Source organism: Dama dama, chromosome 11, assembly GCF_033118175.1.
Source record: "Dama dama isolate Ldn47 chromosome 11, ASM3311817v1, whole genome shotgun sequence".
Lineage (NCBI taxonomy): Eukaryota > Metazoa > Chordata > Mammalia > Artiodactyla > Cervidae > Dama > Dama dama.
This window is the reverse complement of record NC_083691.1, coordinates 27,735,689-27,757,864: the sequence shown is the minus strand read 5'-3', so window position 1 is coordinate 27,757,864 and position 22,176 is coordinate 27,735,689. Positions and strand designations below refer to the sequence as shown.

Here is a 22,176-nt window from a genome sequence, read left to right as displayed (position 1 = left end):
AATAGGCTGTAGTCCATGGGGTCTCTAAGACATAACTGAGCGACTTCACTTTCACTTTTCACCTTCATGCATTGGAGAAGGAAATGGCAACCCACTCCAGTGTTTTTGCCTGGAGAATCCCAGGGAAGGGGGAGCCTGGTGGGCTGCCATCTCTGGGGTCACACAGAGTTGGACACGACTGAAGCAACTTAGCAGCAGCAGCATCCTTAACTATGTTATAGGGCCTTATTTCTAGGATCAATGACGTTTTTAAATGTTTATTGTATTTAGCTCATTTTCTTTCCCTTTGCTCTAACCATGTAAATGTTTTTGGTGTCTATTTGAGGGAGGCCTTAAACGACAGGAATTGGAATGATAGCAATCGTAAGTTTCATTTCTGAAATAGTTTATGCCAGACCCTTCCTCTGTGCTTTAAAGTGTTATGCAAGCAACATTCCTCAGAGGCTAAAACTGCTATCTCCTGTTTATATGTAAAGAGACTTCAGCCAGAGGTTGAAGGATTTGCATGAGTCACTTAGTGAGGGGCTTAGCTGGAATTTAGAACCAAATTTATCTTGTCTCCGGTGCTCTTGATCTTTGTACTATACCATACTGTCACAATGAGAGGATGACACCAACATTTTCAAAAGTTGTCTATTTTGAAAAATAAAGAACTTGGGTTGCACATGTAGGTGTTTGTTTTGGGGTATCAGAACAATGTGATCACTCCTGGGTAGAGTGATCAGAGAAAATTTATGAGCATAGTGAGTATAAAGAACTCAAATAGAATATTAACTAAATCAAAATTTGGATTTGGAGACATCAGAGGCCCTATGAAAATCAAATTCTGTCTCTTCCCAATTCTGTTTTATGTTGAACTTCCTTGTTAAATGGAGAATGAATTCTAGACTGACCTGGAAAGAAGGATCAGAGCAGAACACGGGTTACCGGGGAAATCACCTGTGTCCGTAGTACCGCTGAAAAAGGGAACTAAGCCTCCCTGATCCAGCAAAAGGCTTTTCAGTAACTGTATGCTGGGCATTGGAGAAAAAGATAAGCAAGACATGAATAGTACAGCAGTAGTAAATTAGGAATCATGTGGTGAGACACACATGGATGTTGCGGAAACTGAAAGAGAGAAGGCTACTTTACTCCTCATCGACTGAATCATAAAAAGGCTTTCCAGAGGAGGCAACACTGGTTGAGTTTGAAAGACAAAAAGGAGTTAACTAGATTCAGAGGGCACTGAACACTGCAGGAAGAAAAACCAGCGTGTACAGATGAAACTGAAGAGCAGTTCTTCAAAGTGAGCTTTAGATACTTTTATTAGAGTTTGCATCAGTACCTTATAGGAATCATGAAGGCAAAAACTTTAGGATTCCAATTATTCAAATTTTAGAAAGCAATTGACTACCCTGTGAAATTTTGAAATATATTACACCCTGTCATTGAGGTTAAAACCCCGATACATGTTCATTCAGTTCAGTTCAGTTCAGTTCAGTCGCTCAGTCGTGTCCAACTCTTTGTGACTCCATAGACTGCAGCACGCCAGGCCTCCCTGTCCATCACCAACTCCTGGAGTTTACCCAAACTCATGTCCATTGAGTCGCAGATGCCACCCAACCATCTCATCCTCTGTCGCCCCCTTCTCCTCCTGCCCTCAATTACATGTTCATAGGGAAAACCTATTGAAGTTTTCTCTGCTCATAGAATATCAGAGCTGGCAGCATGCTCTGAGATTGTCTAGTCAGTTCATATTTTCATTCAACAATGGTATTTACTGGGTGCTAGTCACAGAGGACACAGAAATGAAAGATGGACCTTGCCTTTAAGGAGCTCACAATCTAAAGGAGGAAATGAAAAGACAGTTATACAAGTATAATAAAATGCTAAATAAGAATGGGATATGAGTTAAACACAAAGGAAGGCTCATTCACTTTTCCTAAAAATTAGCTAGATAAAATTTTGATGAGATCTTGAAGAATCTAGAAGACAGCTCTTCCTTGTGAAAGGAAGAAAGAATGTTTTGGGTCAGGACTATGCTGGTTAAAAGGAACAGTTTGAAACATTTCTACTTAAATGTTTCAGTCTTGATTTCTCTAAACAAGCAAAGATTATCTGAAAGCAGTGTCATGGATTTTCTTGGCTGTCTATTAGTCATATAACTGAGCCTAACCAGTGGTTTTCAATGTGTGGTCCTGGGACCAGCAGTATCAGCATTTTCTGGAAATGTAGAAATGCAAATTTTCAGGCTCCAGCCCAGACCCACTGAATCAGAGACTCTGGTGATGGGGCCTAGCAATCCGTGTTTTAACAAGTCTTCCAGAGGATCGTGATGCATGCTAAAATTTGAAAACCATTGACCTAAACTACAGTATCTGGTCCCATCACTTCATGGGAAATAGATGGGGAAACAGTGGAAACAGTGTCAACTTTATTTTTTTGGACTCCAAAATTACTGCAGATGGTGATTGCAGCCATGAAATTAAAAGATGCTTATTCCTTGGAAGGAAAGTTATTACCAACCTAGATAGCATATTAAAAAGCAGAAACATTACTTTGCCAACAAAGGTCCGTCTAGTCAAGGCTATGGTTTTTCCAGTAGTCATGTATGGATGTGAGAGATGGACTGTGAAGAAAGCTGAGCACCAAAGAATTGATGCTTTTGACCTGTGGTGTTGGAGAAGACTCTTGAGAGTCCCTTGGACTGCAAGGAGATCCAAGCAGTCCATCCTAAAGGAGATCAGTCCTGGGTGTTCATTGGAAGGACTGATGCTTAAGCTGAAACTCCAATACTTTGGCCACCTAATGCAAAGAGTTGACTCATTGAAAAAGACACTGATGCTGGGAAGGATTGGGGGCAGGAGGAGAAGGGGATGACAGAGGATGAGATTGTTGGATGGCATCACTGACTCAATGAACATGAGTTTGAGTAAACTCTGGGAGTTTGCGATGGACAGGGAGGCCTGGCGTGCTGCGATTCATGGGGTCGCAAAGAGTTGGACATGAAGGAGATCAGTCCTGGGTGTTCATTGGAAGGACTGATGCTGAAGCTGAAACTCCAGTACTTTGGCCAACTTATGCGAAGAGTTGACTCATTGGAAAAGACCCTGATGCTGAGACAGATTGGGGGCAGGAGGAGAAGGGGACGACAGAGGATCAGATGGCTGGATGGCATCACCAACTCGATGGACATGGGTTTGAGTAAATTCCGGGAGTTGGTGATGGACAGGGAGGCCTAGCGAGCTGCAATTCATGGGGTCGCAAAGAGTCGGACATGACTGAGTGACTGAATTGAACTGAACTGAACTGAGCGACTGAATTGAACTGAACTGAAACTGCAGTAGTTCAGGGAATAATTGAGAGTCATGGGCTTCAAGGACAGAGACCTGGGTTTGAATGTCACTGGTCCCATTTCATAGCTATGTAACTGCCAATCTATTTCCTAACATCTGAGCTTTGGTATTTTCTTATATAAAATAAAGATAAGAATATTCCTTTCCAGGGTTGTTGTGAAGATTGATAGATATAATTTAAGTGAAACACCAACATTGTGGCTTGCACATGGTAGGCTTTCAATAAATGATAGCTACTACTATTGTTACTGTTTTTTCTTTTTTGTTAAGATATTTCCCCTGGTGAAATGATTGCTTTCACTTACTGAATGAAAAGTACTTATGTATTTCCTTTCAGATCCAAATGCTGAAGAAGTTAAGGACATCTATGGACTCCGTGGTCAAGTAGAACACAAATTAGCTTTCCTGAGAACTCAAGTGCCAAAGGAAATGAAGCTTGTGATCATTGGCCATTCCATAGGCTCCTATTTTTCCCTTGAGATTCTGAAGCACGCACCCGAGCTCCCAGTAAGTATGCCTCCGGAGGTGACTGTCGGTACTTGATTGTGCACTTGCACAAGTCCTCTCAGATGTCCTTTGCTCTTTTGTCTCTTCTTTAATCAATAAGTAAAACATGGAGAGGGATCCTTGGTGGCTACCTTTACCCTATCTCTGCAGTACTGTGGGCCCGTGTTGAAAGTATATTCATACCTTTCCCACAGTGTTTCAAAAATAATGCTGAAGGAGATTGGAATTTTCATAAATGCCTGTGGTTTAAAAAATTAAAGCATAGTAAATTCAAAAAAATAAGATCATGGCATCTGGTCCCATCACTCTGTGCAAGTAGAAGGGGGAAAAGTGGAAACTGACAGATTTTATTTCCTTGGGCTCCAGAATCACTGAAGATGGTGACTGCAGCCATGAAATTAAAAGACACTTGCTCCTTGGAAGGTAAACTATGACAGACCTAGACAGCATATCAAAAGGCAGAGATATAACTTTGCTGATAAAGGTTCATATAGTCAAAGCTATGGTTTTTCCAGTAGTCGTGTGCAAATGTGAGTTGGACCATAAAGAAGACTGAATGCCGAAGGATTGATGGTTTCAAATTGTGGTGCTGAGGGATTTGAGAGTCCCATGGACTGCAAGGAGATCAAATCAGTCAATCCTAAAGGAAATTGACCTGAATATTCATTGAGAAGACTGAAGCTGAAGCTCAATACTTTGACAACCTGATGCAAAGAGCCGACTCTTTGGAAAAGACCCTGATGTTGGGAAAGATTGAGGGCAGGAGGAAAAGGGGGTGAGGATGAGATGAGTTGGATGAGGATGAGATGGTTGAGATGGGATCACTGACTCAGTGGACATGAGTTTGAGCAAATTCTAGGAAACAGTGAAGGACAGGGAAGCCTGGTGTGCTGCAGTCCATGGGGTTGCAAAGAGTCGGACACGACTGAATGACTGAACAACAACAGATAGTTAATTTATAATATTTTACTTGAGCAAATGCCTTTTAATCTAGGGTGATCTGGAGTTTTTAAGTTACATCTAACTTGCTGTCATTCATAAAGGAATATTTAAAAGCAGTCACCAACTAAGACTGAGGCAAGAATCTTGTCTAGGAAGAGAATTGTATAAATATTCATTTTTGCTCTTGTTTAGTCACTAAGTCATGTAGCGACCTAACATAAACATAAAGACCTGTTTAAAGTGCCAGGAAAGCTAGCGAACTATACAACACTTCAAAACAAAACAAAACCTCATACCTTTACTGACATATACCATTGAAATGATGCATTAAATGCAATTCACAACGTAAATTATTTCCTCATTCAACAAACTTACATATTTAGCACTTGCCATGTAACAGGCCTCATGCTGTGTTTTGACGACATCCCAGTGAATAAAATAGTCTGTGAGGCCAGTCTGTGAGGCTTCAGAACCTGAAGCCTAATGGAAAACACAGACTAACCCATAGGTATGGTACCTACTGCCTTATGTGAATAGAGAGTGTGTGGGAGCATGAAGGAGTGCTACTTAACCTGGTAATCTGAAGGCAAGACAGGAAGTGATTCTTTCCTGGAATCTCCCTAGCCCGGGAGATTTTCACTCCATGTGATAAAACATCCTCAGTGGCATCTCAGTTCAGTTCAGTTCAGTCGCTCAGTCATGTCCAACTCTTTGTGACCCCATGAATCGTAGCATGCCAGGCCTCCCTGTCCATCACCAACTCCTGGAGTCCACCCAAACCCATGTCCATTGAGTCGGTGATGCCATCCAACAATCTCATCCCCTGTCATCCCCTTCTCCTCCTGCCCTCAATCTTTCCCAGCATCAGGGTCTTTTCAAATGAGTCAGCTCTTTGCATCAGGTGGCCAAAGTATTGGAGTTTCAGCTTCAACATCAGTCCTTCCAATGAACACCCAGGACTGATCTCCTTTAGTCTCAGAGCTCACTAGAAATTTGCTCCTTTTCCCACTGGCTTAACACACTTAACTTCTTACTTATAATTGCCATTGGGAAAAGTACAACTGTAGCCTCTTGGGGTGTGGTGTTTCATACACCACATTCATACAAATGGGGGCTGTTAATTTCTCACATTGGGTATAAGAAAGTATATATTTCATTTTAAGTGTGAATTCAGTCAATTGTAGATCACATTCCATTCACTGTATTATTGCTTCTACTCTATCCGCCCCCCCCCCCGCCCCCCCCAGATAAGGCATTTCAGTCAGAAAGCAGGCTTCCCTTTTGTTTTTAGCATTTAGCATGGCTTCTAATCTCTGTTATGCCTCTGAAGCTCCTCTGGTACCATGTTATGAGGTTACTGTTTTCAGAATATCCAGTCCGAGCCCTTGGCAGTTCTCTTTGCACTATTGCTACGACTCCTTGCTCTGGAAACAAGACACCTAGGTTCAGACAGTTGCTGTCATACTTTGCTTGTGTGACCTTGGGCAAGTTATTGAGGCTCCCTATACCTTTGTTTCCTCATCTGTAAAAGGGGGGTAGTAATATGTTCTTCAAAGGACTTTTGTGAGAAATTATATAAAGAATGGTGGTTCAGACGGTAAAAGCGTCTGCCTACAAAGCAGGAGACCTGGGTTAGATCCCTGGATCAGGAAGATCTCCTGGAGAAGGAAATGGCAACCCATTCCAATACTCTTGCCTGGAAAATCCCATGGACGGAGGAGCCTAGTAGGCTACAGTCCATGGGGTAGCAAAGAGTCAGACACGACTGAGCGACTTCACTTTCACTTTGTTTCATATGAAGAATCATACCTAGAACTTAAAAGTTTTATATAAGTATTAGCTATTATTATCATAGTGGAAATAACTGGAAGCACTGGCTCAGTCATTAGGTTAACTACTGTGTTAGTAATCTCAGCTCAAAACTTAACAGTATAAAGCACTACACATTTATTCTCTCCCAGTTTCTGTGGATCTGGTCACAACTTGGCTGGGTCCTCTGGTTCAGGGTCTCTCATGAGACTGTAATCAAAGTGTCTTCCAGGGCCGTGGTCTCATGTGAAGCACTGAATTGAGGAGAATCTGCCTCAGTTCACTCCTTCAAGTTTGTTGGACTGAGGGCCTCGGTTCACCACTGGCAGTTGGGTAGAGGCCACCCTCAGTTCCTTAGAATGTGGGCCTCTCTAACTTGCCCCATCAGAGCAAGTCTGGGAGAAGAGCCAAAGAAAGAGTCTGCTGGCAAGATGGAAGTCACAGACCGTAACTTAATTGCAGAAATGATATCTCACCACTTTTACAGTATTCTCTTTGTTAGAAACAAATTACTAAATCCAGCCCAAACTCAAGGGGAGTGGAGTATACTAAAGCATGAATATTAAAAGGCAAGGATCACTGGGGGCCAAGTCAGAGGCTGCCCACCCCACCACTACCCCAGTTAGGATTTCACTTGTGTGATGTACTGTCAAGCATGTGGATATATAGGCATATATATAAATTAAAATACCGAATACATTTCCTGGTGTAGGAAGTAACTTGGTCCTGTCAAATAAAATGTAGCAAACTGATATGAAGTATAATTTTTGGTTGTTAGTTGTTCCAAGTGTTTCAAAAGCTTTAAAACCATTTTTTAAAGTGTACTTGCATGTTTGAAATAATAATAGCATTATTATTTGTGATGGTTAGTTTTACATGTCAGCCTTATTGGTCTAAGGGACACTCAGATAGTTAGTAAAACATTTCTGAGTATGTCTGTGAGGACCAGAGAAAATCAGCATTTGAACTGGACTGAGTAAAAAAGATCTGCCCTGACCATGGTGGGCGGGCATCATCCAGTCTGTTGAGGGCACAAATAGAGCAAAAACTCCAGGAAGGGCAGATTCTTTCTTTCTCTCTCCTCGAGTTGAAACAGCCATCTTTTCCTGCCCTGTGACATTGTAGTTCCAGGTCTCAAGCCTTCGGCCTCAGCTATTCCCCTGGTTCTCTGGTTTTTGAACTCGGACTGAATTATACAACTCACTTTCCTGGTTTCCAGCTTGCAGGTAGCATGTGGTGTGGGACCTCTTAGCCTCTCTGAGTGTGTGAGCCAATCCCTATAATGAATGTTTGGAGTCTGTTTCTCTGGGGAACCCTGACAAATACACTATTCTATAAACAAAGGAAAGAAAAGATCCACTTCTGAGTCCTTCGATTTGTTCACTTAGAGATCTTTCCTTTCAGTTTTTGTTGGTTTGCTCCACGTCCATTCTGCATGTAATGTTTAATTTTTCCTGTGCATATTTGAAAATAGTTGTTGAGCACATTTGTTTTGAACTCCTCTCTCTTTTTTGACTTGTGTTCACATATCTGTTGGGAAAGTAGTAGTACCACGCATCTCTCAGTTAATGTAGCTTCTTGCAGCTCCCTCAGCTCTATTACTTTCTCATTAAGAATCTGCTTTTAAAATAAAAAAAAAAAAGAATCTGCTTTCAGGTGTTCCTGCCCTTGCAGGAATAGTGGTGAAAAGAGAAAAGGCAGATGAAACATGAGCTTAACTTAGTCTAATTGTGGAGACATAATTCATGCTGTGATTATAGAGTTTCCAGAGAAACACAAGAGGCTGTGTTTTCTTATAAAGAGTGTACTCTAGAAAATAGTGCGTGCAATAAATTGTCCATAAAGGTTACCCAGGGAGGAGGGTGAACATCTGTATGATTTTTTTTTAAATTATTATTCAAAAGCTTTATCTGGTTTCAATTAACTGCACTGTTGAAGTCCTCCCCCCAATACACACCCCTCTTTAAACACCTGGCCCAGCTAATATTGGTGGTGTGATCCCTGCTGAAGTGTTGAAATTTCAGTGTCTCTGGCCTAATCTCAGACGGCACAGTGCCTGCATGCCTGAAGTTAGCATGATACGCTCCATTTAAGATGTATTTGACAATCAAATAAGTTTGTATTAGCCAGAGTGTTGCAATCCCTAATCATTTTGCCAAAAATAAGTTAGCTGTTATGTTTTACAACATATGAAGTGTGATAATGAGAAACTTGTGTTTCCATCTCTTATGTTATTTTTACTGGAATATTTGACTCCCATAAGATTTTTGAGGACATATGTGTAGTTTAGTAGCTGGTTTATTTGGTTTTATTTTGGTTCAGTTCTTTATAATATTTTTGTAACTAATGATAGGAAACTATGGTCATAAAATCATTTTAAGAGACTTACTCTATATTTTACACATAATGTCTGACCTGTTTATTAATATACTGAAGGAAATAATTGACTCATTCTTAAAAATATCATATTAAAAATTGTGTTTGTTTCTTTAAGCAAATTTGGTAGAATTATAGAAAGTCTTAATATATTTTGACATGAATGTCCAGAATAAAGAATTTTTAAAAGAAACTTGAGAAAGTAGATAATTGGAAGATTGTTCAATAGCACTGTCATGACTCAAAATAATAAACATAATTTCAGATTAGTAAGCTCTTTAGAGACAGTCTAGTCCCATCTTTAATTTTATAGGTAGAAATGGAGAGAAAAGCACCTTGCCAGGATTTAGCCTTGGCTCTATCTTAATCTAGGGGTAAGATATGATTACAATAACTGTGGGTATATTGTTGTTGTTTAGTCTCTAAGTCATGTCCAAGTCTTTTGTCACCCCGTGGGCTGTAGCCCGCCAGGCTCCTCTTGTCCATGGGATTTCCCAGGCAAGAATACTGGAGTAGGTTACCATTTCCTTCTCCAGGGGATCTTTCTGATCCAAGGATTGAACCCATGTCTCTTATATTGGCAGGCAGATTCTTAGTACTTAGCCACCAGGGAAGCCCAGCTGTGGGTATAAAGTCTAAAGAAAATACCTGATGGTTCTCTAAATCTTTGGATAGTGACAGAGCCTCCAGATAGTATAGAATGTTCCTGGAGTGTACACAACTAGCTCAGTGCAACTCATTACATTGTAGCTCATGGAGTAGTAGATCCCATGAATGAAAAAGAAAAAAGTATTAGTCACTCAGTCGTGTCTGACTCTTTGTAACCCCATGGACTGTAGCTCACCAGGCTTCTCTGTCCATTAAATTCTCCAGGCAAGAATACTGGAGTGGGGTGCCGTGCCTTCCTCTAGGGGATCTCAAACCCAGGGATCAAACCCCGGTCTCCTGCATTGCAGGCAGATTCTTTACCATCTGAACCACATGAATACTGCTCCAGCAATGTGGGGCAGAAGGGGTGACATGGGAATAAAATGTAATCATCTCACTATCTAGAACTTTCCTTTAAATCAGTCCTCTGTATGTTCAAAATGTGCCACCTGATTCTTCCAAAAAATTGTATAAAGTTCAAGGTTGGGAGTTGAAAGCCTCCAATTCTTAACTGGGCACTAAGTCATGAAGTGAAATTCAAGTAATTTAGCTTTTGTTTTCCTCTAACAATTTATATGGCATTTAATGATAATACTTCCTCCCTTTCCAAGGGTACCAGATCCTTCAAAACTTAATTTTTTATATTACTTCCTTGGGGAAAATGCACAATACCATAGAGCTTCCTTTGTCTATCTGGTTGGCAAAAATACCTTCTCTCTAAATGAAATTTCCAGATTACTTAAACTTACTCTTTAAAGCCCCAGACTATTTTATCCATTTGGGTAAAAACTTCTCTAAAACATATTTTTAACTTATCTGCCTTCTTCAACAATGTATGTTGATTATGGAAGAACTTTTCCCTAATGATTCAAGGACATCATTTTGATACTATTATACAGTAAAATACAGTTAAAGCGATTTTGCCCATGTCCTGAAATTTCTTAGATAACAGTGCTTTTTTAAGAAAGAATTCTCATGTCTGTTTATTTTATAGTTATTGCATCTCCTCTGTCAGTGTTAGGTACCATTTCTCCTCCCTACTTATACTTTGTTGCTACTGATTTGCTGCAAATAGAGAAAACAGATAATCATAGAATTTTTTTTCAAGTAAAAAATGAACACATCTTAAATGCAGATACAAGAGTAAAACTGGCAAAATTAAGTAAATGGATTTTGACATTTCTTAGAGAAATAATGAAATAGCTGACTTTCTTTGGTCTAGTATAAGTACCCCAGTGATGTATGTAGATAATCAAAATTTTAGTATTTTAGTGAGATACTCAAAACACACCACAAGTACAGCTAAGAAGCTTGAAAAACTTTACCAAGAGTTAAAATAGCATGTTGGATCATCTCATCTGTGTGTTGAATCAGAAGTACATTTCATCTAAGTTAGGAAAAAAATAAATTCAAATACTCTGAAAGAAATGAGATCATTGAACTTATGGTATACTTACACTATTCTGGTGAACCTTGCTTGTCTGCAGTTAGACATGCTCATGAGAAACATTTATATGATTACACTAAGTTGTGTTCAACAGTCAAGATAATCCAGAGGTGGGGGAAGAGTAGGAGATAATTCCTTTCTCAAAGTAACTGTTGTCAAGACTCCTGTCCCTAGATTAATTGATAAGCAGAAGGCAAAATGAAGTATCATGAGGCTCTGAGTGTTTTGAAAAGAGAGGTGACTTCTAACTGAGAAGATCAAACAAAAGCATCATTGAAGAACAGGTGTTTGAGCAGAGGAAGGATGAGTCAGTATTTAGAAATAGAATCTGATGGGGTTTTTGGGGCACGGTGGGAGTTGCTATCCATTCTAAGCAGTAGGAAATCTATTGGCGTGGGGGGGAAGAGACCGAGAGAGAGAAACGGTTTTTATCCCTGGGCGCTGTAGGTGGTCAGATTTGGATGCAGCTCAGTGTGCATGAAGGGAGCAGTGGGGCAGGAGAACCTAGGCTGATAGAGTGCAAGTCCAAGAGAGTTTGGACTCTATTTTCTGGACAGCATGGAGCCACTGAAGGACCTGTGATAATAATAGTCATGCATTGGGTAAATTAACTTCTCAGTGAAAAGAAAATGAAATGGAGAGAGAGTATAGAATCAAAAGTGAACAGCCAAGTGACTAGGCAAGTTGGCTAGTTCAGATGAGAAATAATGAAGACAATAGACAGGATTCACCCAGGGACATTGTTAAAGAGAGAAAAGAAACAGGTCATAGATGTATATTAGGAAAGTGATTTCATTTGGTGGAAAGGAGGATGGAGAGGAGGAAGCAGAGAAAAAGGCAAAATTTATAATAATTTTCCAGACAATTGGCTGCAATCCATTAGTGGATCTTGAATTCACTTCAGTGGTTGGAGCCTGTGGATTAGTCAAGATCCAGTATACTATGCCTTGGTAACACAGTGTCAGTGGCTTTTAACAATAAAGATTTGTTTATCACTCTTTGAGGATAGGCTGCCCTCGTGTCACTCTCTCCATGCACTCTTATTCCAGAAAGCAGGTTGATGAGATAGCTTCTCATGGCAGAGAATAAAGAGGAAATAGTGAGCCACACTTTGCATTTTAAAACCCCTGCCTGGAAGTGACATTTGTCACTCCTCATGCTACACTGGACAGAGAAAGTCACATGAACAAGTCTGCCAGCAGGGAGGCCATGGAATACAATCCTCTTCAGAGAAGGGAAACATATGTTTGTAAACAATAAAACGGCATTTAAAAATAATAAAAGTAAAAATAGAATAGAAAATATTAATTTTATTGTTATAAAGGTATGTATTGTGGAATGTTTATTTCACTTTTTATGAGTATGTGTTGAAATCCTAGGTTACAATATAGAATGTATATCTTATTGTGGGTCAAGGTAAGAAACTTGAAGGTCATTAACCTCGACTAGGTTATGCCACAGAAGTGAAGAAAAGAGAAAGGAAAAAAAAAAAAGAAAAGAGAAAGGAGAATGTCTGGAAAGGCATAGGTATGTGGTAGATTAAAGATGATCATAGATTCTTTGCCATTCCTTTCTCAGGAGGTGAGTCTCCTTCCCTTCCCCTTTGAATTTGGGCTGGGTAAGTGATCTGGCTTCACCAATGGGATACAGAGGAGATGATGTTCTGGTACTTCCAAGCCCAGCTTTAAGGGGACTGGGAGCTTCCATTTTGTCCCTCTTGGAAGCCAAATGCCAAATTAGAAGTTTAGCAACCCTGAGACCACCAAATTATGAGGAAGCCCAGGCTGGCCACACAGAAGGGGATCATGAGGCCCCAGAAGTGAGTGAAACCTTCTTAAACTTTCCATCTGCTATGGGAAGCAGCCTAGTAAGTGACCCAAGTCTATGCCATGTGGAGCCAAAGTCTAGCTGAGCCCTGTTTGAATTCCTGACCCACAGAATCAGAAACAACACATTTGAGGATGGTGTGTTAGGTAGGAGTAGATAACTGGAATAAGGTAAAGCAGTTGAGTGTAACTACAGTTGAAGAGAAGGAAAAATTAAAGCTTCTGGTATTGGTAATTGGAAGGTCATTGATAACCTAGAAGAGAACATTTTTAGTGAAATAATGGGAGAAGGAGGTTGAAGAAAGTTAAGTGATCCAGGAATTGGCCGGTGAAGTGGAGAAGATAAGATGATAAGGAACAAGTTGGTCAAGGAAACATCTTTTCCCTGTAAGTGGGAGAGAATCTGCTGGTGGGAATAGCCCATGCAGAGAGAGAGATGCTGAAGATGAAATAGAAATGTTTATTTGAACAGAGTTCCTCCTCTTTGTCCTTGAAGCCTACACACTTGAATACTTGGATTTTTCTCAATCTTCATATCCTTGCAAAAGGGTTTTTGTGCCTTGGGCTTGGTTCTTCATTTGAGCCCAGAAACTTGAAACAGTTAAAAATTGAACTTACTTTCATTACTAATACAGTTTATCCAACATTCATTTGAAATTTACAAAACATGTTCACGTGTAACAAAGTTATTAACAACCCAATCTTTTCCCATTTTGCAGGTAAGGAGAACAAAGTTCCAAGCAGTTATGTCTTATCCATATGTTAGTTAGCTACTAAATGGCAAAACTAGGACTTTATATTCTGTTCTCTAGCTTTCCTGTCATTGGCCTTCAGGTGAGTTAGTTAGGAAAGTTAACGATTATAAATAATTAGAGCAAGTTACTTTGACAAACCATCAAAACCTATTTGACCTAAACTTAAGGTTTCAACTGTTATTTATTTAAGACTTGAGTTCTTCAAGTACACAAGGAGGGTTTTAGTGGGAGGTGGATGAATGCTTTTGAGGGAAGTAAGAATTGGGAGAAGCAAGGATATGGCTGAATGTCTGCATCATGGAAGATCAAGGGAGTTGGTACTAAGGCACAGGCAAGGGCAGAAATTAAACTCTAAAGACAGTGAAGCAGAAACCTAGAATTGAGCTGGGGCAAAAGGAAGGATAGAATGTGAAGGGAATTGGAAGATTCTGCAAATACAGTGCACAGTAGTTCTACAGTTGTGCCTACATGACCCATTAGTGAACCCCGGTGCAAGAAAACCACAGGGGTCAGGCAGTCAACAACTACTCTGGCTTGTGAAAGACTCTTATAAACCCCCTATTCTGGGGAAGGTTTGTGCAGAGTATGATGAAATGCTATTTTTCTAATCATGTATGTATATTTTAAATACATATTTGTTGTCTGTTTATGTGTTCACACACACACACGTTGTCTTTTCAGAATTACCCACAGACTGCCTTGTTGAAAACTAGACATTTGGAAAGTTTCAGCTTCAGCCATTTTTCAGTTATCTGCATATTAAAAGAAAAGATCCTGAAATTGCTTTCAAAGTGGAAAAATTGTGTGGGCTTTTTTCATCTTTTCATAACTCAAAAACTATTTAATATATTTTTCTCAAACTTTGCAAAAAAAAAAAAAAAAAATCACCTTTGGGCTGAAACCAAGCATGGAAAATTTCACCACAAAGGGCTAATTTTTTGGAAAGCTGCAAGAAAGTGAAAACAGGAGTTTATAATAGAACATTCTTCATGCATGTTAATACTTAGTACTTTATCTAATGCATTTCATCTGAGAGTTTCTGAACACTTTTCAGATTTAAAAGTTGAGTCATTTTAGTATTTGTGGTCCATGATAGACTATCAGATATGGAAAATTCTCCGCATCCTCTTAAAAGTTCGGTATATATTAGGAGTTAGTGAGATATGTTTACTGTCTTACTACAGATAGAGCAGAAGAAGTGAAGTGGATACTAGCCAGAGAAAGCCTTACATTTACTGCTTAAACACATTTTATCACCACCTCTTCCTGGGGCTTCCCAGGTGGCTCAGTGGTAAAAAATTGGCCTGCCAATGCAGGAGAGTCAGGAGATAAAGTTTTGATCCCTGGGTTGGGAAGATCCCCTGGAGGAGAAAATGGCAACACACTGCAGTATTCTTGCCTGGAAAATTCCATGGAGAGAGGAGCCTGGCTGCTACAGTCCATATACTTGCAAAGAGACGCTCCTGAGCAACTAAGCACTCTTCTTGGTCTAGGAGTAGTTGTGAGTAGAATATATTTGATGACATAAGTCTTTAGATTCATCTCTCTGAGCCAGCAGTTCTCAAAGCAGTATCAGCATCATCAGGGATTGGATAGAAATGCAAATTATTCGGCACCACTTAAGAATGTTAAACTCTAGGCCTGGAACCACCAATCGGTGTTTTTAACAAGTACTGTAGGTGATTCTGGGGTTTCCCTGGTAGCTCAGATGGTAAAGAATCTGCCTGCAATGCAGGAGACCTGGCTTCTATCCTTGGGTCAGGAAGATCCTGTGGAGAAGGAAATGGCTACCACTCCAGTATTCTTGCCTGGACAATCCCATGGACAGAGGAACCTGGCGGGCTACAGTCCTTGGGTCACAAAGAGTTGGACATGACTAAGCCCACACGCATGCAGGTGATTCTGGTGGATGCTCTAGTTTGAGAACTAGAACTTTCTTCAAAAGCTTGGAATGTAGAATGTTCAAGATGTTATGGACAATTAAAGCTGTACTTGGTCTTTTCATGACATGCCATCTCTGTCTTCTCATATCATTCCTGGGAAGCAGGAGGAATATTTATCAAGTTCTCTAAAAGAAACATCTTCTTTTCTGTATTTCATGTGTTCTAGTTCTTTGCACCTAGGATCTTATCCACAAGTACAGCTAGTCCCCTTAAGTAAAGGTGTCGATACAGGGAAACAGCATTACCATGACAGATTTTCTCATTTCAATGATTCAGGCCTGGAATGGGACTGTATTTCATTCTCATTTCTTTGAAGTCTTAAGTTCCAAGATTTAAGCAGCAAGGTGGCAGAGGTCTGTCAGTGGATGCTGATTTAAGCCCTGCTTCTCTGTGTAAGTTCTCAGTCATATGCTTCACAGAGACTCCCTGCATTCCAGCAAACTCCACTGTCTATATGTTTAGGCAATGAAGTAATTATATATGTGGCATTGTAACAAATTTTGAGAATATTCTTCTGGTGACAGAAGAGGACCTTTATCTAATCACTGGTGCCCCAGCTTGTAAGGTTGAAACTTAGGCATAGCCTGGGAGGGGTGTTTAAGCAGTTTAAGGTGTATTCTTCAGTTGCAGTCCATTTTGGTAGAAGTGTGAATATTATCATCTAAACTAATATTAATGGAAAGGAAAAAGAGATGTCTTTTAAAATTGATCACTTAAAAGTTTTATTATGAAAAATTTCTAATGAAAAAAAATGTATAATAAATATCCAGATAGCCATTATCTGAATTAACATAGCTACTAATATTTTCTCTTTACCTATTATTTTTCTTCAGATATTTTCAGATAAATTAAAGCCCTCATATTTCACCCTTAAAAACTTCACTGTGCATCTTTTAAGAAGGATTTTTTTTCTTATATAACTACCATGTCATCACACCTAACAAAATTAATGGTATTATCATATTCAGATCTTCTTAGTCCCCAGAATGCTGTTTTACAGTTGGTTTGTGAGTCCTTTCTTTGAATTAAAGGCTTTTCTTTCCAATCATAAAAGTTACTACATTTGTAAATTTCAGGAAGGTAAGGGAAAAAAATTTTTTTAAGTGTACTGTTATTTATTAGGATGTATTTAAGATATCTAATTCCCTTGTAGATATTTAGTATAATTAAAGATTGAATTCTTATTAGCCATTTTACTATAATTATTTATATATTACTATAATTAAATTTAAGAACCTTGCTTAATTCTTTCAACAGCTCTTGAAGGAGGCTATTCTTTTCCCATTTTATACATGATAAAACTGAGACTTAGAAGGACAGAAGTAACTTGTTCAAAGTTAGACAGCTTATCGGGCATATGCTAGAATTTGAACCCACATTTGTTTGACTCCAGAATCCATGTTCTCAGCCACTAACTGGTCTTATTATTATAAAAGAATTTGCGGACATCAGGAAAAAGAACAGCAGCTTCTCAGATAAAGGTACAAAGGACATGTACAGATAATTCACTAAGGAAGAGTTAGAATAAAGTCTACCCCGAAATGTGTACTTAGCACAATGTATGACACAGTGCTTAATAAACTAGTGTATGGTAGTAGTTAATAGTGACCCTATTGACTATGGTAGTACTTGATGTTTGATGAATGTACCTCAACAGTTATCAAAATGAGTTGCTGCTATTACAGTATTTTAAAGAAAAAGTTCACCGTTGTGTATGTCTACCACTGTATGCATTTTTAGAAAGTCTGAACAGGTAAATACCATGTGGCTTACAGTGGTTGTCTCTGGGGGCAGTAGAAGTAAGGGTGTATAGGAAGTGGAGACTATATTGTTTCTACTTTTTACAATGATCATGTATTACCAGAAAAAAAAAATTCCTATGAAAAGTGTTCATAGCCTTTGAGCCTACTAATTCTTTTCTTTGGAATCTATATTAAGAAACTAATCTCAAAAGTAAAGAACACACTCATATACAAATATTATTTATTGTATCAAAAATTGTAAACATCCTAATGTCCAACTATGAGGGAAAGTTTGAATATGGAATGTGCAGTTTTTAAAAGTATATTTTCAAAAGACATTCTAAGACATGAAAGATAGTTGTAGAATATTAAGGATGCTGTAACAAGAAAGAGAATGTAGAGCACAACTATATATCAAGAGATAACATGCATTTAAAAGCTTGAAAATGAATACAGAGGTTGTGTTTGAGTGTTGTGTTTTGGAGTGATTTTCACCCTTAAAATTTTCTTTTAATGGCACATATTTTTGTAATAATTTAATGGTTATATATATTCTTTCCTTTTTTAAAAAGCAGTTTGATTTTATGACTTCATAACATAAAGTTAGTTCAGAGAGGTAAAGTTTTTGGTAACTTGTTCCACAGCAAGAGATAACAATCACAGGGGGAAAGAAAGGGTAGCATCAACTTCATGGTTTCTCTGCAGGAAAACCCACCCCTGAAACCAATAGCAGCTCTCAGTCAGCAGTAGCATCTTCAGCAGTGGCAGCCATCCTAGCTTTTTAACTCATCCTACTCCATTCAGTTTGAGCAAGCTCCAGGAGTTGGTGATGGACAGGGAAGCCTGGCGTGCTGCAGTCCTTGGAGTCGTAAAGAGTCAGACATGACTGAGCGACTGAACTGAGCTGAACTGAACTCCACTCAATTAGTTAGGCTTTTTCCATTCCTTGCAATTCTTTTTTTTTTTTAAATAAACCCTGCCTTCTCCCCCTTCACAAAATAATTTGGGTTGTGGATTGGTATATATCTTGTTGGCTTGCCTCATGATTGTTATTAATTTTTCAATGTGATAACAAAATCATAGGTTGGGATCAGCATCATTGTTCAATCCTACTGCTGGGGTGAAGGAGACCTATTTCACATCTCATCAGACTGTAAGTTTCATAATGGCTAGGACTTTAAGAGGCCCTGGGGTGTGAGCAAGCAAGTGGCACATACTAAGTCAAAGTTGTTGTCTTTGTGAATAACCTGGCAGTTGGATGGATACAGGTCTGAAAAGCATAGCTCATGCCTTGCTACGTTCAGACCTTATTATGCCAATGAACTGGATGTTCACAGAAGAACAGATTCTGAGCCCCAGTGGATGGAGCTTAGCAGTCAGTGAAGAGATAACATAGAAGAAAGTGGAAACAGATGAGCAAAATTCTGTGAAATTGGTTTTTTGTGGCTATTGTTTATTCCAGTCAGAAGATTCTTTGCAGGTCTGTCAGTTTGTGGAGATGAGAACTATGAATGTGATGGTTAAGAAAGGAAAAGACTCCTTAATATGGTTTCCCTGTGTGCATGAGGCTGGTCTACCCTCCCTTCTTGCTATTGTGGAAAATCTGTGAACAATATGCAATGTAGGCCTCAAAAAATTCCCTGAAGTGGAAAAAGCCTAGCAGGAACTAAATGAAAGATGCTTCACAAGAACGAAATGTGGTTGTTTTGAGATCTGACGATCTGAGCCAGTTCAGACCAATTGTGTTTGGTTGGAAAGAAGCTAGATTTTATCAGGTATTGGGGAGATATACTGACAAATGGATAAAGACTGAAGGCCAGCATCGTTTCTGACAACCTGTTCCTCGGAAACCAGACAGTAAATAATTTCCCATTGTCAGTCACACAGAGACCAGAGGAAACAACACACAAATGAAGTCTGTAGACGGTCCAGAAACTCCACTGCAACCAATAATTGTATCTCCTCACCCGCATAGTTGTGGGCACTTCTGTGTAAGTCAAGCTGAGTGTTAGAGAGTCAACCTTTTCCTCTTTCATAACTTGCTACCCTCAGAAAAGTGCTGAGGAGCTTCTTGTGCCTACTGCAGAGGGCCTTCAGTCATGTCGTATGAATGCTGAGTGACTTGGATTTCAGAAGTGATTTCATAAAATCTTGGGGCTGATTCTGATCATCAGGGTGCCAGGGAAATTCTCAAGGTCCTCTGAGGGAGGTGGCCTCAACTTGTCCCCTTTGGTCATAGTCCCTACTCCTGCCCTGTACATACTTAGTACTCCCTCCTAACTATTATTATCTCGTATTAATAACTCATATGTCCACTTCCTATTTTTCCTACCACACCTAACAGATGGCTTCTATCCACCATTTCAAGTCATCTCAATGCACACTTCTTTGTGAACTCTTTCGTGATTCTTCCCAGTCATTTTTACTGTCCTTCCTTTATAACCCTTTTTCTCAAAATTCTTGTGTATTCCAACTTGCATTATAGGTGTTGAATATTTACATGATTCTCCCTATTAGATTTTTGAGCTTATTTTTTAAATTGAGATATTACTTTCACATAGTAACTTTTTTTCTCTCGCTGCTTCAATCTGGCTGTTCTTTCCTATTTTCTAGTTCAGTAACCCTCTCTTCAGCTATGAACATACTTCTTTTAAATCCATCTGTTGAATTCTCAGTTTCATTCATTCTATTTTTTGCTTACAGAATTTCCATTTTATTGTTTTCATAGTTACTGTTTCCTAAAATTCTACATCTTGTCACTTAATTTTGTGATCATGTTAATCACAGTTATTTTGAAGTTCATGTCTGACTTTCTCCTTTGAACTGTCAACAGTGTTTTAAAGTACAATTTTATTCTTAAAAAGTAAGAATTCAGAGATGACATATTTGAAATAAAAATAAATGAAAACTGTATCTGATAATTCCATTGTTGAAGTGTCTTATAAGTTTCTTTTCTGCTTTCTCCTTCTTTGTTTTCAGTTATGTTGTCTTGTTCCTCAGTATGTTTGTATATTAGGGTTCTCTAGAGATACAGAACCAATAGAAAGTGACTAACTATAAGGAATTGGCTAACACAGTTATGGAGGCTGACAAGTCCTAAAAACTGGAGTCAGTAAACTGGAGACCCAGGAGAGCTGATGGTGTAAGTTTTGAGTCCAAACACAGGCCAACTCAAGACCGAGGAAGAGCCAGTATTTCGGTTGGAGTCCAAAGATAGGAAAAAGCCAATGTCCCAGCTCAAAGACAGTCAGCAAGCCAAAGGAATTCTCTCTTACTCAACCTCTCTGTTTTCCTCAGACCTTCAACTGATGGGGTGAGGCTCACTAACATTGAGGAGGACAGTCTGCTTTACTAGGTCTTACTGACACAAATGTTATCTCATCCAAAACAGCCTAGACACACCCAGAATAATGTTTGACCAAATATCTGCTAACCCCATGACCCAGACAACTTGACACTGAAAATAAACCATCTCTGCTTGTTAAGTTTTTCTTCAGTTGAATACCTGACATTATATTGATATATGAAAAATTATTAAGACAATATGAGGCTTCTGTCTTCCTCCAGAGAGGATTTACTTTTGCTTTTGACTAGCAGTTATAGTCAGGAGAAGGCAATGGCAACCCACTCCAGTACTCTTGCCTGGAAAATCCCATGGACGGAGGAGCCTGGTGGGCTGCAGTCCATGGGGTCTCGAAGAGTCGGACACGACTGAGCGACTTCACTTTCACTTTTCATTTTCATGCATTGGAGAAGGAAATGGCAACCCACTTCAGTGTTCTTGCCTGGAGAATCCCAGGGACAGCGGAGCCTGACGGGCTGCTGTCCGTGGGGTCGCACAGAGTCAGACACGACTGAAGTGACTTAGCAGCAGCAGCAGCAGCAGTTATAGTCAGGCTTCCCAGGTGGCACTAGCAGTAAAGAAACCACCTGCCAATGCAGGAGACTTAAGAGACCTGGGTTCAATCGCGGGTTTGATCCCTGACTCAGGAAGATCCCCTGGAGGAGGGCATGACACCCCACTTCAGCCTACTTGCCTGGAGAATCCCATAGATAGAGGAGCCTGGCAGGCTGTGGCCCATAGAGTCACAAAGAGACCGAAGTGACTTAGCACAGCAGTTATAATGAGGGTCAGTCACTTTAATATGATGAGGAATGGGGCTGAATCAGGGCTATCTTTGTGAGGCCCGGTACACCACTGCTTGTAAGGGGTAGCCAATTAGTAGTTCCTACCGAGAGCCCTTTTCATACTGTTCATGGGGTTCTCAAGGCAAGAATACTAAAGTGGTTTGCCATTCCCTTCTCCAGTGGACCACATTCTATCAGACCTCTTCACCATGACCAGTCCATCTTGGGTGGCCCCACATGGCATGGTTTAGTTTCACTGAGTTAGACAAGGTTGTGGTCTGTGTGATCAGATTGACTAGTTTTCTGTGATTATGGTTTCAGCGTGTCTGCTCTTTGATGCCCTCTTGCAGCACCTACCATCTTACTTGGGTTTCTTACCTTGGACGTGGGGTATCTCTTTACGGTTGCTCCAGCAAAGCACAGCCGCTGTTCCTTACCTTGGACGAGGGTATCTCCTCACGGCCGCCCCTCCTGACCTTGAACATGGAATAGCTCCTCTTGGTCCTCCTGCGCCCGCATAGCCGCTGCTCTTGATCATGGGGTTGCTCCTCTCGGCTGCCGCCCCTGACCTTGGGCGAGGGGTAGCTCCTCACAGCCACGCTTCTGCACAGTTCGTCGCAGCCAGCGCAACATCTATTTCTGCTTTATTGACTATGCCAAAGCCTTTGACTGTGTGGATCACAATAAACTGTGGAAAATTCTGAAAGAGATGGGAATA

The 22,176-nt window shown here is 39.9% G+C and overlaps 1 protein-coding gene across 7 annotated transcripts in view; it reads left to right on the top strand.

Annotated features, from left to right (window-relative positions):
• The window catches only part of LDAH (lipid droplet associated hydrolase), a 90,644-nt gene that overhangs the window by 29,659 nt on the left and 38,809 nt on the right, over window positions 1-22,176 (top strand). For all 7 annotated transcript variants that reach the window (XR_009694656.1, XR_009694657.1, XM_061154878.1 and 4 more), the window contains exon 4: window positions 3,673-3,842. Coding sequence is in view for 5 of the 7 variants with exons in the window: in XM_061154878.1 (XP_061010861.1) it covers window positions 3,673-3,842 (170 nt within the window). In the remaining 2 variants the exon portion in view is untranslated. The remainder of the gene's footprint in view (window positions 1-3,672; window positions 3,843-22,176) is intronic.